This window comes from Anabrus simplex, chromosome 6, assembly GCF_040414725.1.
Source record: "Anabrus simplex isolate iqAnaSimp1 chromosome 6, ASM4041472v1, whole genome shotgun sequence".
NCBI lineage: Eukaryota > Metazoa > Arthropoda > Insecta > Orthoptera > Tettigoniidae > Anabrus > Anabrus simplex.
In genome coordinates, this window is record NC_090270.1 from 205,392,337 (window position 1) to 205,413,867 (window position 21,531).

Here is a 21,531-nt window from a genome sequence, read left to right on the forward strand (position 1 = left end):
TTACAAATGTGACACGACTTACCGAAAAGGCTAAGTCATTCTAATAAATTTTGGAAGCTGAAGGAAAACACGGGTAAGCTCCGGCAAAAGAAATTAAACGGGATACTACATTTGAAGCCTCCGTGGCTCAGATGGCAGCGCGTCGGCCCCTCACCGCTGGATACCGTGGTTCAAATCCCGGTCACTCCATGTGAGATTTGTGCTGGACAAAGCGGAGGCGGGACAGGTTTTTCTCCGGGTACTCTCGTTTTCCCTGTCATCTTTCATTCCAGCAACACTCTCCATTCTCATTTCATAGCATCTATCATTCATTAATAAAAATCACTTTGGGAGTGGCGACGCCATCGTACTAACAGCCTATATCTGCTTCATTCATTACATCCCTGACCCGGACAATGACTGGAAAACAGGTTGTAGGTTTTCATTTTTCACTACATTTGAAGATAACCTGAAAAATAAAAAACAACTAAGTGCTTACCTGTTGGAGGGGCCAAGAAGACCCGTTACCTTGAAGGCAACCTTTCCCTTCACTGGTCAAACAGAAAAGACGCCTAGGAAGAGCAAGGCTCTAGCGAAATGCTTCTCTCCGGAAATTAGGAAGCCTTACAACAGCCAATGAGCGTCCGGTCTTTTTCCTTCACCTACCAATCACATTTAAGTTTATTTTCTCCAATTAGGGCCCAGAAATTAATGCTGACCAAGAACACTGAGAAGCATCGCGAAGTTATGAAATTGATGCAATATCCGGAAATATCCATGCCGATCTGGCATGTGTACACTACAGTATGTTTCCAAAATATTGCATCTTACTTTACTTTTCTCATGATAAAGAAACAATCTTGAAGCCATACAAAAATCAAACAATTCCAAAATTCACATACCGAGGAGGGACAAACCAATGCATAAATGCCAAATTAACCCATAAAATATATACAATTCCTCGCCATCTTCCGAGTCCAAGTAATTAAGTCCAAATAATCACTACAATAATACACTTTTCCCATAGCAGCATGCTAACAGCCCACACACTCTGCTGTTTCATAAATACTTTTATCTTTGGCGTGATAGCAAATAATCAACCCTTTTTATAATTCGGATGACCGAGCTCGATAGCTGCAGTCGCTTAAGTGCGGCCAGTATCCAGTATTTGGAAGACAGTGGTTTCAAGCCCCGCTGTCAGCAGCTCTAAAGATGGTTTTCCGTAGTTTCGTAATTCGAATGAATTGTCCCTTTTACACAATGACAGCACTGAGTGACATGTGTGCAAACGGCCTCTTGCACACCTCATATACCCATGATAGCACCAATGCAATCTTTGAAATCATCATGCATTTTCTAAAATTCAAGATTTTGTTTTTCAGCAATGTGTACCATTTGCATTGAGTTACAGTGGAGTTATATTTTCTAGTAATGCCAGCAAGAACTCTAAATTAACTGGCTGTGTACCCACCAATGAAGTCAGTAGCAGTGATTATTTGAAGTCGTCCTCCATTGATTTCTATTTACTTCTACAGATAAATAAAATCTGAATATATAATATTGTGTGCAATTTTACTCTTGAGGAGAAAGTACAAAACTGTCACTCACCTGAGGTAAAATTTCAACAATTATTGGCCGATCAGAACTTTTTGTTGGATTATGTATTGCTATATGACAAATCCACTGTTTGAATGGGATTAATGGAGAGAGCTGATCTAGTAGTATGTCATTGAGATAACCCTGCAACTAGAAATTAAATTTAGTATTATTATAAGCAGAGTCATGACTCTGTTAAGTTATTAAAGAATATCCTAAATGGAGCTTACTTTGATGAACTGGTTACGTCGATATTCAGTTAATTCATAATGCGCAGCACAGCGTGGATTTATCAACAGCTGCCGAATCCCCAGCCAAGCCTGTCCCTCAGTTCTAGTTAACTTCACTAGGTCATCTCCTTCAATTTCTTGCCATTTGCCATCTAAAATTTTTAAGCAGGAATGTTATTATTCAGTTAGTTAACAAGCAAATTATTGATCAATTTTGTGTGGCTACTGCTAGTCAAGTGCAGCCCTTGTAAGATAGGCACTCCGACAATGACGGGTGGCATTTGCCATGTATGGGAAACTGTGAGATAATGTGGTGGAACTCAATATTGTGTGTTAGTTGCAATAATGTTGGGGAAGGCACAGATACTCCATCCCTGAGTCATGGGAATTAACTATTTATGATCAAAATCCCTCAACCCAGCCAGGAATCAAACCCCTAGACCTTAAGAACCGAAGGCCAAAACTCTGACAACTCAGCCTTGGAACTGGACAATGAGCAGCTAGGATCATAGGATTTGGCTTAAGAATATCAAGATGTGATTTTAGAGAAATTCTGAATCACTGATGACAGTTCCGTGAAGAACAAAGAGTTCAGAAAAATGATGCTAACCTGAGAGTCACTGCAGTTCAATTTGCTGTAAAAATTAAAAGACATCCAAAATTGTAAATATTTAATTCTAATCTACAACAACAATATAAATGAGAATAAAAAGGGATAAGATGTACCAGCACTCTGTTTCTCCCACATTCAGCATAAATCTACTTTTCTAGGGAATAGAGAATATCTACCAGAATATCAACAGTCACAATGAAACCCCAATAAATAAAAGTCTAAGTCAAAGTGGAGTTCTGTCTCCTCTTCTTTCTTCTCTTCACAGCTGTGATGAATGAGATTCAATAAAGAGGTGGTCTTGTCATTGATGATGGTAAAAATGAAGTCATTATTTCACAGCAAATTACAAGACTAGATCAGAAATGACAAAGAAATAAAGCTGCATAGTCAATCAGAAAAAGTGGAGTAAACAAATGTTATAGCTTTATAATAGAATTATAATTTAACGCTTAAGCTGTGACATTTGACTATAGTTGAACTAATTTTATAGATATTAACAGGGCCTATACAACTGCGATTAATCATCCATGTATACAAGATTTATAATTTTAACCCCTTTTTACCATTTAGTGATATTTGACTTTAGTCCACTTATGTCTTGTGTTTGTTCCCTTTTCCTATAAATATCTGGCTTTCTTCTTATCCTAGACTTATCCCATTTGACTATAGTTGAACTAATTTTATAGATATTAACAGGGCCTATACAACTGCGATTAATCATCCATGTATACAAGATTTATAATTTTAACCCCTTTTTACCATTTAGTGATATTTGACTTTAGTCCACTTATGTCTTGTGTTTGTTCCCTTTTCCTATAAATATCTGGCTTTCTTCTTATCCTAGACTTATCCCACATCAAGACTGAAGATCTGTCAAGATGGCCCCTCAATGAGAGTTGATTACTGATGATGCTGGGAAGCAGAAATGAGCATGTTGGGGGCTGAGAAGAGATGGATGCAGAAAAACTGATTGATGAGGAGAGAGACTATATATTTGAAGATGGCAGTGTGTGAAGATGTGGAGATTATCTTGTCCTTTTGTGTTTCCATGTTTGTCCTCAACTCATACTTCTGTTGCTCCCTTTTCCCACACTGACCTTCCATTGTGTTCATCCTATTATATGTCTTCCTTTCTTATAGCACACTCTTTTGGTCCGCAGTTTTTTCAAATTTTTTGATATTTAAAAAAAGTGACTATCTGCTGAAATGTATTTTGAATAAATACATTTATAAACTACCTGAAAAAGAAAATATTTTGTAATAGAACTACACCTGAAAAAGAAATAACTTAATTAAAATAAAATGACATATTCGTTCATGGTTCATGGTGTGGGTTACTGTAGTCACGTCCTAGTTCGTGAACCATGGGCAACAGCAGATTGGCCTAGTAAGTGGTACTGAGAGTCGGGATACCAGTTGCTATGGAATGGGAGTGAACATCTCAGACATATTCTGAATCATGGCCCTCCTTGTGCTCAGGCAGCTAGGGCTGTACAATCTGCCGGTGGTCCCTAACCCATTAAAGGAGAGATCCTCACTTGGACTATGTGTAAGTAGGGTAGCACCCTGCTTCATGAATTTACTGAGCTCAGAACATTTTAAGCAAGCCTCGGACCTATGGGAGTAACGGAGTGGGTGGGGGCGGTAGAATAACACACACGGTATCCCCTGCCTGTCGTAAGAGGCGACTAAAAGGAGCCCCAGGGGCTCTGAACTTTGGAGTGTGGGTGGGCAACCACAGGGCCCTTAGCTGAGTCCTGGCATTCCTTCCACTTACTTGTGCCAGGCTCCTCACTTTCATCTATCCTATCCGACCTCCCTTGGTCAACTCTTGTTCTTTTCTGACCCCGACGCTATTAGGTTTGCGAGCGCTAGGGAGTCTTTCATTTCACGCCCTTCGTGGCCATTGTCTTACTTTGGCCGATATCTTCATTTTTCGAAGTGTCGGACCCCTTCCATTTTTCTCTCTGATTAGTGTTATATAGAGGATGGTTGCCCAGTTGTACTTCCTCTTAAAACAATAATCACCACCACCACCGGAGAGTACGGGTACTAGATCTGTTATGTTTTCTATGTTCGTGTATATTTCATCATTAGATCTTAATTTCCATACTTCTGTTGTTCAGTCAATCAATCAATACTGATCTGCATTTAGGGCAGTCGCCCAGGTGGCAGATTCCCTATCTGTTGCTTTCCTAGCCTTTTCCGAAATGATTTCAAAGAAATTGGAAATTTATTGAACATCTCCCTTGGTAAGTTATTCCAATCCCTAACTCCCCTTCCTATAAATGAATATTTGCCCCAGTTTGTCCTCTTGAATTCCAACTTTATCTTCATATTGTGATCTTTCCTACTTTTATAGACGCCATTCAAACCTATTCGTCTACTAATGTCATTCCACGCCATCTCTCCGCTGACAGCTCGGAACATACCACTTAGTCGAGCAGCTCTTCTTCTTTCTCCCAATTCTTCCCAACCCAAACATTGCAACATTTTTGTAACGCTACTCTTTTGTCGGAAATCACTCAGAACAAATCGAGCTGCTTTTCTTTGGATTTTTTCCAGTTCTTGAATCAGGTAATCCTGGTGAGGGTCCCATACACTGGAACCATACTCTAGTTGCGGTTTTACCAGAGACTTATATGCACTCTCCTTTACATCCTTACTACAACCCCTAAACACCCTCATAACCATGTGCAGAGATCGGTACCCTTTATTTACAATCCCATTTATGTGATTACCCCAGTGAAGATCTTTCCTTATATTAACACCTAGATACTTACAATGATCCCCAAAAGGAACTTTCACCCCATCAACGCAGTAATTAAAACTGAGAGGACTTTTCCTATTTGTAAAACTCACAACCTGACTTTTAGCACCATTTATCAACATACCATTGTCTGCTGTCCATCTCACAATATTTTCGAGGTCACGTTGCAGTTGCTCACAATCTTGTAACTTATTTATCACTCTATAGAGAATAACATCATCCGCAAAAAGCCTTAGCTCCGATTCCACTCCTTTACACATATCATTTATATATATAAGAAAACATAAAGGTCCGATAACACTGCCCTGAGGAACTCCCCTCTCAACTATTACAGGGTCAGACAAAGCTTCACCTACTCTAACTCTCTGAGATCTATTTTCTAGAAATATAGCAACCCATTCAGTCACTCTTTTGTCTAGTCCAATTGCACTCATTTTTACCAGTAGTCTCCCATGATCCACCCTATCAAATGCTTTAGACATGTCAATCGCGATACAGTCCATTTGACCTCCAGAATCCAAGATATCTGCTATATCTTGCTGGAATCCTACAAGTTGAGCTTCAGTGGAATAACCTTTCCTAAAACCGAATTGCCTTCTATCGAACCAGTTATTAATTTATTAATTTCAGAGGGCCTGGGATTTTTCTCATGATTCTCCTTTCTAGTACCTCAAGCTTATCTAATCTATAGTTTAGTATATCATATATATATAGTAGGCCTATTATCATTTAAAATTGCATTGTAAACTATGCAGGGAATCTTAATGAGTATCTAATGGGCTGCCTATTCTATCAGTAATTTTCTGTTAAGTCATTTTTGCTAATGTCAACACTTTTACTTGCATTTTTTTTTTCTTTTTTTTTTTTTCATTGGTAATTTTCTGGTATATTATTTTCACTTATGTCAACTCTTTTGGAACTGTACTTGTAGGTTTTATTTAATCTGGTGCATAAATTTAGTTTGGCTTGGCCTACGGCATTGTAGCTTTTTACTTAACGTTTGAGTTCATTCAAATTAAGCTATTATATTTACTGTTATTTTTATTATTGTTATATTATTATTGTGATTTAAATTCATTTTGAAAATATTCAGGGATTGTCTAATGAGCTTTTAATGGGTTGGCTCGTTTTCCTTTCATTTTTCGTTATGTCATTTTTTATGTAAACGCCTTTCATGGAACTATATTCATATTATTATTGTCGTTGTTGTGTATTCTGGATTAAATTTGTGTTAAAGTTCTGATTGAGTGAAGTAAGAATCAAATTAAAGTGTAACAAAATTATTTTTGTTGATAAATGATATTATTTGTAGTGATTATTTGGACTTGGAACGCTGTGGGGAATTTTATATATTCATGTGTTAATTCATGTGTTCATTTATTTATTTGTTTTTGTGTCTCCTGTGTGTTGGAATATGTGGAAGTGTTTGGTTAAGAAACCGCTTCAAAATGACTTAATTATTGTGAAAAATTAATTTTTAAAACATTTAAATGTAAGATGACGAGGTTATGCATATGCATTATGCTTTATTGGCCATAATGCATTATGTAACCTCGTTGTTACATACAAACACAAATGAAATAATGATACATGATAATAATGATAATTATAATTAAGGTAGACTTAAAAAGTTTGGACACAATCAAAAATATTAAAAACAAGCGTACATTTGCACAAGAAAACAACAAACAGTAACGATCAGGTTAAGCAACATGACAGCTAAGGAAGGAAATGGAAAATGGCTAGGAACCCTATCCAGGTGGTGAAAGGTATTGGCAATGCTGAAGAAGCGAAGATTCCATTTCAATAAATAGTTTACTTAATCATTTAAATCGAATTAACACGCAAATGTGGTCAAACAAAATTACACTTTTAAAACGGGAAATAATTCAAACAATAATTACAAAATTACCCAGAAGGTTCGAATTCAGTTATGTTACTTTATGTAACTTTAGGACGGAACATCTCACACAATGTTCAAATTTCATGATGTAACATTTAAATCGCATAATACTGTCAGAAAGAATAAAATGTAAGTAACATTATACAGTCAGAAGGATATACCCGGAAGAAAGGAGAACACAACATCAAGATTATTATCCTTGTGCAGAGCATCTTTAGGAGGCAGCCCCCTCAAAAACACTTCTGATGAAAGGTGCCCGTCCTAAATGTGAATACTCTAAGATGACGCAGAACAATGAGACAGCCCCAAAGGGGAAATTTACAGTTTACAATTACATCGAGAGGTGTTGAACACACAATTTACGAAAACAAAAGAAATGGGAACTGTCTCTTAACAAATATGACGTGACTTGCCGTAAATGCTAAGTCATATTAAGAAAATTTGCCGACTGAAGGAAAAGCAGGTAAGCTCCGGCAAAAACAGAAATTAAACGGAACACTACATTTGAAGATTACTAGCCGAAAAATGAAAAAGCTAAGTGCTTACCTGTTGGAGGGGCCAAGAAGACTCGTCACCTGGAGAAGGCAACCTCTCCCTTCAGCGGTCAAAATTACAAGGCGACTTCGAAGAGCTCGGGTCTCGCCAAGAGCTCCTCTACCAGAAATGGTGACATCGTGAAACAACCAATGAGTCCCTTATTTTCCTTCATCCGCCAATCACAAATAGTTTTATTATGGCCAATAAGGGCCCAGCAGATTCTGCTGATCAAGTACCTCTTGTAACATAGAGAAATTTCCAAACTAATGCAATATAATGCAACCGGAAACTCCTGGAAGCATCCTACCTAATCTGGCATGTGTGCCACAGTATGTCTCACAAATATTTCATCTTACCTTAAAACGTTTTTAAGATTAATTTTTCACAATAATTAAATAATTTTGAAGCGGTTTCTTAACCAAAACACTTCCACATATTCCCACACACAGGAGACACAAAAACAAATAAATAAATAAATGAACACATGAATTAACACACAAACATATAAAATTCCCCACAGCATTCCAAGTCCAAATAATCACTACATTATTAACAAATTTAAACACCGTCCCAAAACCACGTTAACAAAAGATAAAACCAAAGCCACTGCATTTTCCACTTTTACTTTCACTCAAGATGCTTATAAAGTCACCAACATTCTTAAAAACACAACATGAAAATATCTCTGTGGATTAGCGGTAGAGTGTCGGCCTCCGGATCCCAAGATAGCGGGTTCAAACCTGGCGGAGGTAGTCGGATTTTTGAAGGGTGGAAAAAGTCCATTCGACACTCCATGTCGTACGATGTCGGCATGTAAAAGATCTCTGGTGACACATTTGGTGTTTACCCGACAAAATTAATTAAATCTCAGCCATAGACACCCAAGAGAGTTTTGGTTTACTCGGTCTGCCATCTAGTGGGCCTAGAGTAAAACGGAATGTCAAAATTAACGAGCAGACAACCAGATGGCGTCAACTTGAAATGTCTGCACACGGTAGCTGAGGCCATACGATTATTATTATTATTATTATTATTATTATTATTATTATTATTATTATTATTATTATTATTATTATTATTATTATTATTAATTAGAACCAATAACAGAAATCTTGATATATTACACTACTCTAACTCATTAAATAAATCTAATGCTTTTTCTAAATCTGTAATATACAGATTCAAATGCAACAACTGTAGCTCTTCGTACATCGGACAGACCGGATGTAACTTTACTATCAGATACTCCTAACATGTCAATGCCATAAAATACAACAGATTCTCTGCAATAGGACAACACATACAAGACCCTGAACATAATTTCACCAAAATTGAACAGGAAATCGAAATTATTAACAAAAGCCCCCTTCTAAACACAACTGAAAATTGTTTTATTCACATTGACCAATTCGTCAACCCTAATTTCAATTTAAACAACATTTCTGAAAAACCCAATATTCTATACGACTTCCTCATTCTCATTTTCAAAAATTCTAAATTTCCAAACACAAATTCGCATTTCCATGCCTTACACAGTTTCTACCCACGTTTTCTACCTCCAATAACCCATCCTCCTGCCCCACCTTAAACTACTACTCCTCCTTTATTTCCCTATCCTATCTTTTCCTTTCTTCTTTCCATTTCCTGCTCTATTAATCAACTCCTATCTATTTCAACCCTATTTATAACAAAAAAAAAAAAGAATCTGATCCACAACTATTTATCTTCTATTAACATCTTTGTTTTCCTGTTTTTCTTTTCCGTATTGAACTGTGTATTATAATATCACTTATGGTTCAGATCATTACATCATTACATTTAAGTTTAAATTTATACTTTATATACTTTATACCACTTCAAGAACTACTGGCAAAAATGAGTGCAATTGGACTAGACCAAAGAGTGACTGAATGGGTTGCTATGTTTCTAGAAAATAGATCTCAGAGAATTAGAGCAGGCAAAGCTTTATCTGACCCTGTAATAATTAAGAGGGGAATTCCTCAAGGCAGTATTATTGGACCGTTATGTTTTCTTATATATATATATATATATATATATATATAAATGATATGAGTAAAGAAGTGGAATCAGAGATAAGACTGTTTGCAGATGATGTTATTCTGTATAGAGTAATAAGTAAGTTACAAGATTGTGAGCAACTGCAAAATGACCTTGATAATGTTGTGAGATGGACAGCAGGCAATGGTATGATGATAAACAGGGTTAAAAGTCAGGTTGTAAGTTTCACAAATTGGAAAAGTCCTCTCAGTTTTAATTACTGCATTGATGGGGTGAAAGTTCCTTTTGGCGATCATTGTAAGTACCTAGGTGTTAATATAGAAAGGTCTTCATTGGGGTAATCACATAAATGGAATTGTAAATAAAACCTATAGATCTCTACACATGATTCACATGATTATGAGAGTCGTTAGGGGTTGGAGTAAGGATGTAAAGGAGAGTGCATATAAGTCTCTGTTAAAACCCCAAATAGAGTATGGTTCCAGTGTATGGGACACTCACCAGGATTACTTGATTCAAGAACTGGAAAAAATCCAAAGAAAAGCAGCTCGATTTGTTCTGGGTTATTTCTGACAAAAGAGTAGCGTTACAAAAATGTTGCAAAGTTTGGGCTGGGAAGACTTGGGAGAAAGAAGACGAGCTGCTCGACTAAGTGGTATGTAATATAGATGTTGATTCCCATAGGGAATCTGAAATATTTGTCCTGAATGAGTAAATTTATAATTTATAATAAGTGGTATGTTCCGAGCTGTCAGCAGATTGATGACGTGGAATGACATTGGTAGACGAATAAGTCTGAATGGTATCTTTAAAAGTAGGAAAGATCACAATATGAAGATAAAGTTGGAATTCAAAGGGACAAATTGGGGAAAATATTTTAAAGGAAGGGGAGTTAGGGATTGGAATAACTTACCAAGGGAAATCTTCAATAAATTTCCAATTTCTTTGAAATCATTTGAGAAAAGGCTAGGAAAATAACAGATAGGAGATCTGCCACCTGGGCCACTGTCCTAAATTCAGATCAGTATTGATTGATTGAGTGACCTCCTGTGGGATTCATTAAGTGCTAATGGAAGTTAAGTAGTGCAAATAGGAATGAATTTTTTTATATGTGTTTAGTTTAGTCACCATATTCTTTCTTTTTCAGGTAGTTTACAAATTTCTTTATTCAAAATTAATTATTTTTTCTTTTGCTAATTGCTTTACGTCACACCGACACAGATAGGTCTTATGGTGACGATGGGACAGGGAAGGGCTAGGAGTGGGAAGGAAGCGGCCGTGGCCTTAATTAAAATACAGCCCCAGCATTTGCCTGGTGTTAAAATGGAAAACCACGGAAAACCATCTTCAGGGCTGCCGACGGTGGGGTTCGAACCTACTATCTCCCGAATACTGGATACTGGCCGCACTTAAGCGATTGCAGCTATCGAGCTCGGTCAAATTTAATTTTGGAAAACTGAAGAACCTAACAGTTATAAATTAACTGGGTTGAAACTGAAAAGAGATGGCTTCAGATATCACAAAACAAAAACAAAAGTGTTTTCATGTTGCATATTGTATATAATTATCTGTAGCAGTCATCTCTGTTGTTATCAGATAACAAAGTCTGTCACCACTGTCTTATTAATGCTGCTGTTTCTTTGTTAAAATATAATTCACAATTTTTATTATTGAGTCAGTTCCTATTACTCGATGGAACAAGTAAAGCACACAAAATACAATATTTGAAAACATTACTTTCTTTCCTTTCATTTGCAAACAAGTCCAAAAATACTTGTACAGCATAAGGGTTAAAGAGCTTCAGATTTCAAATTTAAGAGTGAAAATTAAAGAGCCTATCTTAGAAAAAGAAGAAGATCAAAAATCGAGGAATATAAAAAAGAAATAAATGTTACTTTGCCATCTGTCAACTCTGTTCAAAAGTACTGTCTAGAAACATGAAGTTTTCTATTTATAACAATTATTTTAGCAGTTCTTCTTTATAGTGCAAAAGACTAGGTAATGAGCGAGAAAATCAGCTGAGCTCTAATTAACTTCAAAAACAGAGTCTTGTGCAGGATCCTGGGCCCAGTTAATGGCTTTGACAGGAGGATTCACAGCAATCAAGAGATTGGAACTTTATTTAATAAACTAGATGTAACTGCTCTAATGTGAAGCAGATGTGTGGGATTTGATTAGCACATGTTATCTTTTAGACTTCTCTACAAGTAAAAATCACATGGTGTGAGATTAGAGCTTTGAGGGGGCCACAAGACTTTACTTATCAGTCTTTTTTCAAACCCTTCACTCATTGCAGTTACATAATTAGCTACTGTGTGAGATCTTGCAGAATCTTGCTGAAACTAAACATAATCTTGCTCAGCATCAGTCAGTTCTGTGAAAAACATCCTCAAAATTTGTGTTTTTATGGTCTCTGTGGAAAATATTGGACTGATAATAATTTTAGAGCAGAACTTCCTTAAGAAAATTATCTAATTTTCAAAGCTCCAAATGCAATTGTTATACCTGGTAACTTGCCCACTTACATTTAAACCAAGGTTCATCAGAAAATTATAAAAGTATTGGGTCTACTAAGCCATCATTTACTAACTGGAATAATATTTGCAAAATTGCACTCAGGAAGCCAGATCTTGAGGTTTCAGCAAATGAACTAGTGTTGCTTTACATGATTTTATGTGCAACGGTTCGGTACCATGTAGTGCAAGTTTGGAAATTGATTCCTGTGGAAAATGAATCAGACTAACTCTGATTTTGTCTACCTTTTCTTGTGTTAGTGCTGTACATCTACACCTGTGATCTTTATTGAGCACTGAATGTGTAGATTTGCATTTGCTTACCAATATTTCAATTGCACTTTTTGAGGGTGAATTAGCTTCAAGAAATGTTTTAGTAAATTTCCTTAAGAGTCCAGTGAGTGGAATCAAGTTTAAAATACACTTAGCTTAGAAATACATGATCTTCCTTTATTAATCGTCTAACCATCCTGAAGCAGGTAGCAAACTCAACCAGAAACAGAAAGGAGACGGGAAATATTTGTCTATCATTTGTCAGCACCCAGTTCACAGAGCCCACTCAGAGACAGGAATCATTTGTCTGTCATTATTCAGCACTCACAAGGAAAGTCTTTGAGGTGTTAAATTTTGCATGCTGGTAGCTGAGGTAGAGTATATTCCAAAAGAGAAAAAACGTTTGTGATGATTAATATTTAATAATGTTTATTTAACATTGAAAGAGACTAAAATATGCATGGAAACGCACTGTGCAGTAGCTTGTAGCTGAGGTAAGGTTGAAAGGGACAGTCACAGTCATACAGTTGACTGTTAGTTTGTCTTCACTTTCTGTACACTTCTGTTCCCTGATTATCCCTAGTGTTAATAAAGCGAGGATCAAGGAAGACTACAGTGTCATCATTTTCAAGGATGAAGTGTTTGCTGCTGATATGGCTTACGATTAAACCTGTAACAACCAGATTCAACATGTGATTACACCATGCTATCACCGAATTCCAATGGGTAATTTCTACAATCATCCTGAATATACAAGGGCAAGTCAATAAGTATCTGAAATTTTGCTCCAATTGTCTTCAGGTTGGCTCTGTGGCGTTGTGTGATCACCAGCTGCTAGATGGCACCGTTGTGTTTGTCTGTGGTAGGTTTCAGCGTCATCAGATCAGCACAGCTTGAGCTGTATAACTTATATATCATATATAGTAAAAGCCTATTTTGTTTCAAAGTTATGATAGTTGTTTCCTTCCTGTCACTTTGTAGGCAACAGTGTTGTAAACAGTGAGCAATGTTCGTTGGATTTAACACCTTCATCCCTTGGGATACCGTGTCTGTGAGAAACAACTACAGGCTGTTGTGAATATGGAACTTCTAGCTCTATGCTAGTTTATATTCACTTCTTTTGTGCAATATTACCTGCCACAGAGTATTAAGTTGCTCATCAGTGAATGCTCTGCTGGGTGAGTTGGCCAAGGGCACACAGCCATGAGCTTGCGACTGTGAGATAGTGAGTTCGAACCTCACTGTCATCAGCCCTGAAGATGATTTTCAGTTGTTTCTCATTTTCACACCAGGCAAATGTTGGGGCTGTTCCTTAATTAAGACCATGGCCGCCTCCTTCCCACTCAAGGCATTTTCTATCCCTTTGTTGCCATAAGACCAATCTGTGTTGGTGTGACGTAAAGCAAATTGTAGTGAATGCTTTTCTTTTACATTACAAGATATTAGAATCTGTATTGACGGTTTTCACTTTACAAAGGAAAAAATTAATGTATCCTCCTATTCAATACATAATTCCATCATTAGATGGAGTAATAAAATTTAAACATGTTTTGACTCATTTGAGCCATCTTCAGTGAAATAGGGAGGTTAAAGTTATTTACGTAATACATAATACAAGCTAAAAATGTGCTAAAAACTTTTTTTAAATTCCTTCGTAAAGTGAATGCTCTTCTCCTGACTGAACCTATGACATGAAATAAATAGGATTAAATATTAATCTGTGCCCATATGATTTTCACTTTTGGAGTGTACAAGAGCTACTAGCTTGCATATTATGAATGGAATTGGAGTGTAACACCTTGAAGCCTTCCCTTGTTGGCTCACCCAGCATCACGTGGCTGCTTTGCTGCCTGGAAATGCTCACTCATTATGAGGTCTGTGTGACTGGCAGCATTTTAATTTGAAAGCCCTGTACATCTCCATTTCCTGTTGAAGGTAGAAAGCAGAGATTAGCTGAAATATACAGAACATTAAGATCTAGGATTGATGAGAAGATCTATGAAAATAGAATCAAGTAAATATGTACAGTTTATGCTTGTTCTCTCCTCTGTATATGTTTGTCCTTACCTCTATTTTATTAAGTTCCCTCCAACCTGTCATTGTGCTTATTTTGTGTATAGGTTCATATACTCCTGCCTAGCTTCATATCTTTTTTAGAAATGTCAACACTTCAGTTTTATCCTTCTACTACCTGTATTTATATAAATCTATACTGCTATCTTAATTAAAAAAATAAAAAATGGTGAAACATGAAGTTGTAGCTTTCAACCTGATCAAAGAAAATTACACAAATCTTACCAATATACTTTTGTATTTTTCCTTTTGCTGTCTTTCTGGTCCATGGAGATGTTATAATGAGATGTTGGAATAACATAGGAACATCATGGGTAGCATACATTCTTGATGTAGCACTTAGTGGCAAACTAGAAGGAAAATAAATTCTTAACTTTCATTTATAAACTTTCCATAGGTATACCCTAATTACTAGTGAATGAGTGTCATCTCATAGAAGTTTAAACATTTTGTGGTAGTTACAAAAATGAAAAGAAAAGTAATGGAGTGCAGTCGTACAAAGTCAGGTGATGCAGGAAATATTGCCTCTTGGGTCCAAACATAGGTTGATAGAAAGTAAAATTTATACTGGATGTGGCAGAGGTAAGATAAAATTCCTCCAGGATGTCCTGTTTTCCACATCACATCAAGTCTAATATAGCTCTACTACCATTTGATTTATAAAATAGGATATAGAGATATGACACAGAATATTGTTTTTAAAATAATTTCAGTCCTATTAATTCATTGAATATTTGACTTTCTTACATAACATTTAAAATGTTGAACACATTTCTTTTATCACCATACATTACTTCCTTTGAAAAGAATATCTTGTTAAAATTACATAATCTGAACAAATATATTAGGGTGGAAAATCTGAGGTCACCATAATTGGTTTTGCAAGAATAGCACAGAGAGATAGAAAGATAGATACATTATACCTCATTTATAATGAATTTACAGCTAAAGCACCTCCATTACACAATTGCATTGCAGTATAAATCTATATGTAATAACAACAACAACAACAACAACAATAAATAATAATAATAATAATAATAATAATAATAATAATAATAATAATAATAATAATAATAATAATAATAATAATAATGAAAGATGAAAACAAAACAAAAGTAATGGAGTGCAGTCGTACGAAGTCAGGTGATGCAGGAAATATTATATTAGGAAATTAAGTCTTAAAGGAAGTAGATGAATATTGTTACTTGGGTAGTAAAATAACTAATGATGGCAGAAGTAAGGAGGACATTAAATGCAGGCTAGCACAAGCAAGAAAGGCATTTCTTAAGAAATTTGCTCACTTCGAATATTGATATAGGAATTAGAAAAATGTTTTTGAAGACTTTCGTTTGGAGCATAACAATGTATGGAAGTGAAACATGGATGATAACGCTCTCAGAAAGAAAGAGAATAGAAGCTTTTGAAATGTAGTGTTACAGAAGAGTGCTGAAGGTGAGATGGATAGATCGAATCACGAAATACTGAATCGAATTGGTGAGAGGAGATTGTTGTGGCTAAATTTGATGAGAAGAAAAGATAGAATGATAGAACACATCTTAAGACACCCAGGACTTGTGCAGCTAGTTTTTGAGGGAAGTGTAGGGGGTAAGAACGGTAGGGGTAGACCAAGGTATGGATATGATAAGACAATTAGAGCAGATGTACGATGCAGCAGTTATGTAGAAATGAAAAGGTTAGCACAGGATAGGGTGGAATGGAGAGCTGCATCAAACAAGTCTATGAACTTGATAACTCAAACAACACCAACAATAATAATAACAATAATAATTATAATCATAATAATAATCATACTCATAATAACTCATTTAGGTGACCTCAATAGTCAGTTGGTGAACCATAGGTGAACATCCAGGTCTTGTCCGAACTAATTTGCAATGGGGAACACTTCATCAACACCTACAAGCAGATGAACCTTAAAATTATTTTGTAACTGTCTTCAGTCTGCTGAAACTAATTTTGAGTAATAAATGTATAAACTACATGAAAAAGAAAACATATGGTTACAAAATTATACCTAAAAAAGAAACAACTTAATTAAAACAGAATGACATCTTTTGTTCTTGAAAGAACATCATCAGATTCTACCAAATCACTCAAATATTTAGAAATATATAAACATTTATATTTATGAAATTTCTATTATGCTAGAGTGGGGAGAAGTGAGGACTTCATTCCACATTTCGAGTTTTTAAGGATTTAAACAGAAATACACATACATGTTTATATATTCCTAATTATTTGAATGTGAATTGATAGAATCTGATGATGTCCTTTCATGAACGAAACATATTATTCTATTTTAATTAAATTGTTTCTTTTTCAGGTATAATTCTGTTACCATATGATTTTTTCAGGTAGTTTATAAATGTACTCATTCAAAATTAGTTTTGGCAGATTGAAGAGCCTAATAGTTATGTATTAATTAATTAAAAACAATTAAAATATGTAAAAATTATGACCACCTGCTTCAAAATTAATCCTTGTAAGTGTATAATCTAGTACTCACCTAATGAACTGATTGGTGAAAGTCAGATAGATCATATTGCCAACTCCCACCACATTTTTTTTTTTTTTTTTTTTTTTTGGGAGAGATACAGAATGTGAAAGTGCGAGCCCGCCTGGTGGCCATGATTGTTAAGGCGCTGAAGTCTAAATGGTCTGATACCGAGGTTAGCCGGTTCGAGTCCCGTTGGTCGAAAAAAATTTCACCATCAGAATGTTGGCCAGCAGGGTAGGGGAGGTGGTGGTATACAATTTGTAATCACTAGATTGCGTGCAAAAAGCCTGGATTAAATTCCAAACCTCTCCGCAGTGCTCATATGGAATGAGGGCATATGACGCTGTTGATGGCGATTCGTCCGTCGGATGGCGACGTTAAGCCTTGAGCAGACCCCTTGGTGCTATTCGACAGCAGTAGGCTATGTGCTGGCACCGGGTTTCACCCTCTCCCTACTATCATATATTATGTCATTCATTTCATCTCATTAACTCCTCTGACGACAAAAACAGAATGTGAAAGTGCTCAGATGTGCTAATATTGATTTGGACCATTATCTAAGGTTAGAGTGGTGGTGATGGTGATTATTGTTTTAAGAACTACAACTGGAAAACCATCCCCTATTAATGCCAATCAGAGCATGCAGTTTGTACCAAAGTCAATCACAGATCCCAGATGCAGCAGATCTATTGAGTTTGGATCAATGAACTCAAAATAAATCAAAATGTCATTCATGATTACCAGAAAAAAGTTTGAGTCTCTAGAATCACATAAGTGAGAATATATTTCCAAGAAGGTTCAGGATGCTGCTACTCTAATGATCAATTTAGGACGAAAAATAAAATACCCACAGTGGACTGAACAGTGCGATGAAACTCTAAAAAAAACTATCTTAAGTCTAGAATCACTGGAATGAGCCAGAAAAAATTGAAGAATTCCTCATCCAACAAAAACTGACTGCTAATGTGATCCATAAAAAAAGAGCATACTTATGAAAAGGCTCAGCTTGAGCCCACTGAAGAAACCTTCAGGAGGGATAACACTTATGATTTTTACCATACTTCCAAATCTGAACTTGCCAGCTACCGAACCCCCTCGCTATGTTTCCAGGATGACAATGCAATCTTATTCTGAATAATCATGACAATTGTGAATGATTAACTCAACATTTTGTGTTCTTACTCAACTGCCCTCCTCCAGTATATAAGATTGCAATTTCTGGTCCATCCTTCATTTCACCTGATTCTCTTCCTCCTAATTAAGAAGTAAACACCCAGAAATAAGACATCAGGCAATGATTCCATAGTTTCCAAACTTCTGATAATGGCTGTTCCCAATTTTGTTGCTAAAATGGAAGAACTCTTTCACGATATATGGGAATCGGAAACTATTCCTAAGGAGTGGCAATCAGCTCTTATATGTACTCTCCATAAAAAAAAAAAAAAGGCAATAAGGCATATGTGAATACTATAGAGGCATATCTCATTCATTTCAGTTGCTTGTACAATCCTTTCAAAAGCACTTCAAAGTCGAATTGAACTTATTGTTAGTCTGCAGATTGATTCTCGATTCACATCAAAATTCTGAGAATGAATATCATCTGAGGTCAAATGTAGAGCTGGACTCTGTATTTGGAAAGCTCTATCATGACAATGCACACATTGCTTTTTAGTGTCTTCAAAAATGTGATTCTCCCAAACATCATGGGGTCTTCCTCTAGGTCTTTTGTCAGTGACAGTATGCTCTTAGGTTTCTGTTAACAGCCATTCTCTTCATATGACCATACCACTGCAGTCTCTTTTGTTCTGGTGTTTTAATCAGACTTCTTTCCAATCCAACTTGCTCTCTTATATCTATATTAATATGATCCTTTCTTGTCTTTTGTAGACCAGAATGAAGAAACTTCATTTTGGTATAATAATTTAATATGATATCTAATGTATACACTACTTAAATTAAGGAGCTACTCTAAGTCCATTCATTCCCCCACCTGGTGGCCATGATCAGGTGTCAAGTCTATATGGTCTGACACTGTGTTTAGCCAGTTTGAATCCTGTTGGTGAAAAAAAAATATATATATATATATATCATCAGAATGTTGGCTGGCAAGGCAGGAGAGGTGGTGGTATAAAATTTCTAATCACTAGATTGTGTGTCAAAAGCCTGGGTTAAATTCCAAACTTCTCTGCGGTGTCCATGTGGAGTGAGGGCATATGACGCTGTTGATGGTGATTCATCCATTGGATTTGGATGTTAAGTCTTTAGCTGACCCCTTGGTGTTATTTGACAGGAGTAGGCTATGTTACAACACTGGGTTTCACTTTCTACCTACCTCATTATCATCATCTTGCAATCAGAAAGAGCCGGAAGGACATGAAGTTCTCAATAAACATTATAAAATTTCCTGAAAATCCTCACTGGTGTAATGTGGAGATAATCCCATATCGCCAAGTAGTATTATAAGCTTTCTCCAGGTCAAGAAACATGGCAACTAGGTGTTCCTTCCAGAGAAAGGCTTCCTGAATGGCGCTCTCCAGTCTGACCAGGTGATCAGTGGCAGACCGATGAGAGCGAAAACCACACTGCTTTCTTTTCCATGGCCCACACAAGTCGCTGGTTCACCATCCCTTCAAATAGCTCCCTTCAAATAGCTTACAAAGTCCATTTGTAAGACATATTAACATATAACGATCCAGAAGTTTTGGATCTTTACTTGGCTTGGGAATTGGTATCATAATTCCCAACAGAGGAAGTAAGCAGACGTGGGAAAAATCCCCATGACAGCTAGGAACCGAACCCGGGACTCTCTAAATGAAAGGCAATGGCGCTGACCATTCAGCCTAGAAACTAGAACAAACATGTCTCCTTTAAAAATTATCCATATGTGGTTATAATCTGCCTGTCCCGTAGTGTAGGGGTAGGTGCCTGCCTCTTACCTGGAGGTCCCGGGTTCGATTCGCAGCCAGGTCAGGGATTTTTACCTGACCTGAGTGATGGTGAGATAGCAGCCCTGGTCTAGAAAGCCAAGAATAACGGTCGAGAGGATTCGTCGTGCTGACCACACGACACCTCGTAATCTGCAGGCCTTTGGGTTGAGCAGCGGCCGCTTGGTAGGTCTTGCCCTTCAAGGGCTGTAGTGCCATAGGGTTTGGTTTGGTTATAATCTAATATTTATGCAACAAACTATTTGGTCAAATCAATAAGTAACCACAAAATAGTGCTGGTAAACTTATATAAAACTGTCAGCCAGTGATTTCTTGTACTTCCCCAACTGAAGCAATACTGAAAGTAAAGTAGGATAAGGAAATTTCAGCTATCCAGAAAGCTGCAACTGATTGGTGTTAAAAACCACACTGCAAGTGGCTTTCTCAGGCTCCATCCAAAACCTTCTGAAACAGTTACACCAGTATATTGACTGAAGAGAACTCTAGTGTGAACGGATCAAGAACCATTAGTTGGTAAGTTAAACACATTTTTTTCATGCAGTTTCAATCCTGGAACTTTTATGAAAAATGCTGTATTACCATAATATGTCAATCCACAAGTTCAGACAAGTACAGAACCAAAACTGAAGTCATTTATTGATCGTACAGCAGAACTATATAGACTTTCTAGCTTGTGAGATATACCACCTTATCTGAAACAATAAATATACCTTTCAAGCTTATCAGCAAGATAATTTAAGATGGAAATACTTCTTATTCCAATATCAAAAGCAATTTCCAACTGCTGACGTTGGAGTTGTTCAATGATGCTTCTTTCCTTTATATCTTCATCATCAGATAGTTTCTTTGACAACATTTCCAAACGTGCAACAGCAAATGCACAATAATCTATTAAGTCTACGACGGTCTCCTCCAATGCTTCACAACTATCATGATGGAAGAGGATGACTTCCAGTAAGGCTATAGCTGTTGCCTCATGATAAAGCTGAAACAAAGTATTAAAAAATGTTATACATTAGTTTTAAATAGGATGCTCAAAGAGACAGTATGCCTACTGTGACACATAGAAGTTGACAAAAATATGAATCCTCTTTACAAAAACTCTAAGTTCAAGGCTCAGTTGACTTCTGTTTTCCTTCTCGTTTTCTAAGTTACTTGAGTTCAGCATTAAATAAGGATTAAGCCCAATTTTGCAGTTGGAAGGTAGAAAGGAAAGGAGGAAATTAATGGTAATAAAACTTAAAAGAGTGTAAAAGCAAAACACAGCAGCTAAAACAACTTCATGGCTGCCATTCCGCTTTGTGTCGATACAACTGGCTTTTGCAAACATGTGTACTAATTTGTAAGACTTGCCATTCCCTCTAATTTACAGAGCAGATTGTACCATTAGGGATTCTTGAAAGTAGTTAGATAATGTGCTTGAGTTCCATTGTGCAATCTCAGAGGAAATTTTAAGTCAGGTTTACCTGTGAATATCTGCAAACCAGAGAATGTTCCCCAGTAATTGTCACTGCCTGGTGAAATGGTTGAGTTATCACACAATACAGCACTAAATTCTT

At 36.5% G+C, this 21,531-nt stretch overlaps 1 protein-coding gene across 1 annotated transcript in view; it reads right to left on the reverse strand.

Annotated features, from left to right (window-relative positions):
• Positions 1-21,531, reverse strand: part of Zmynd10 (zinc finger MYND-type containing 10) — a 97,897-nt gene that overhangs the window by 22,699 nt on the left and 53,667 nt on the right. The window contains exons 4-7 of the mRNA XM_068228262.1: positions 20,683-20,957; positions 14,732-14,856; positions 1,806-1,957; positions 1,588-1,725 (exon numbers count right to left, since the gene is read on the reverse strand). Of these exons, the coding sequence (XP_068084363.1) occupies positions 1,588-1,725; positions 1,806-1,957; positions 14,732-14,856; positions 20,683-20,957 (690 nt within the window). The remainder of the gene's footprint in view (positions 1-1,587; positions 1,726-1,805; positions 1,958-14,731; positions 14,857-20,682; positions 20,958-21,531) is intronic.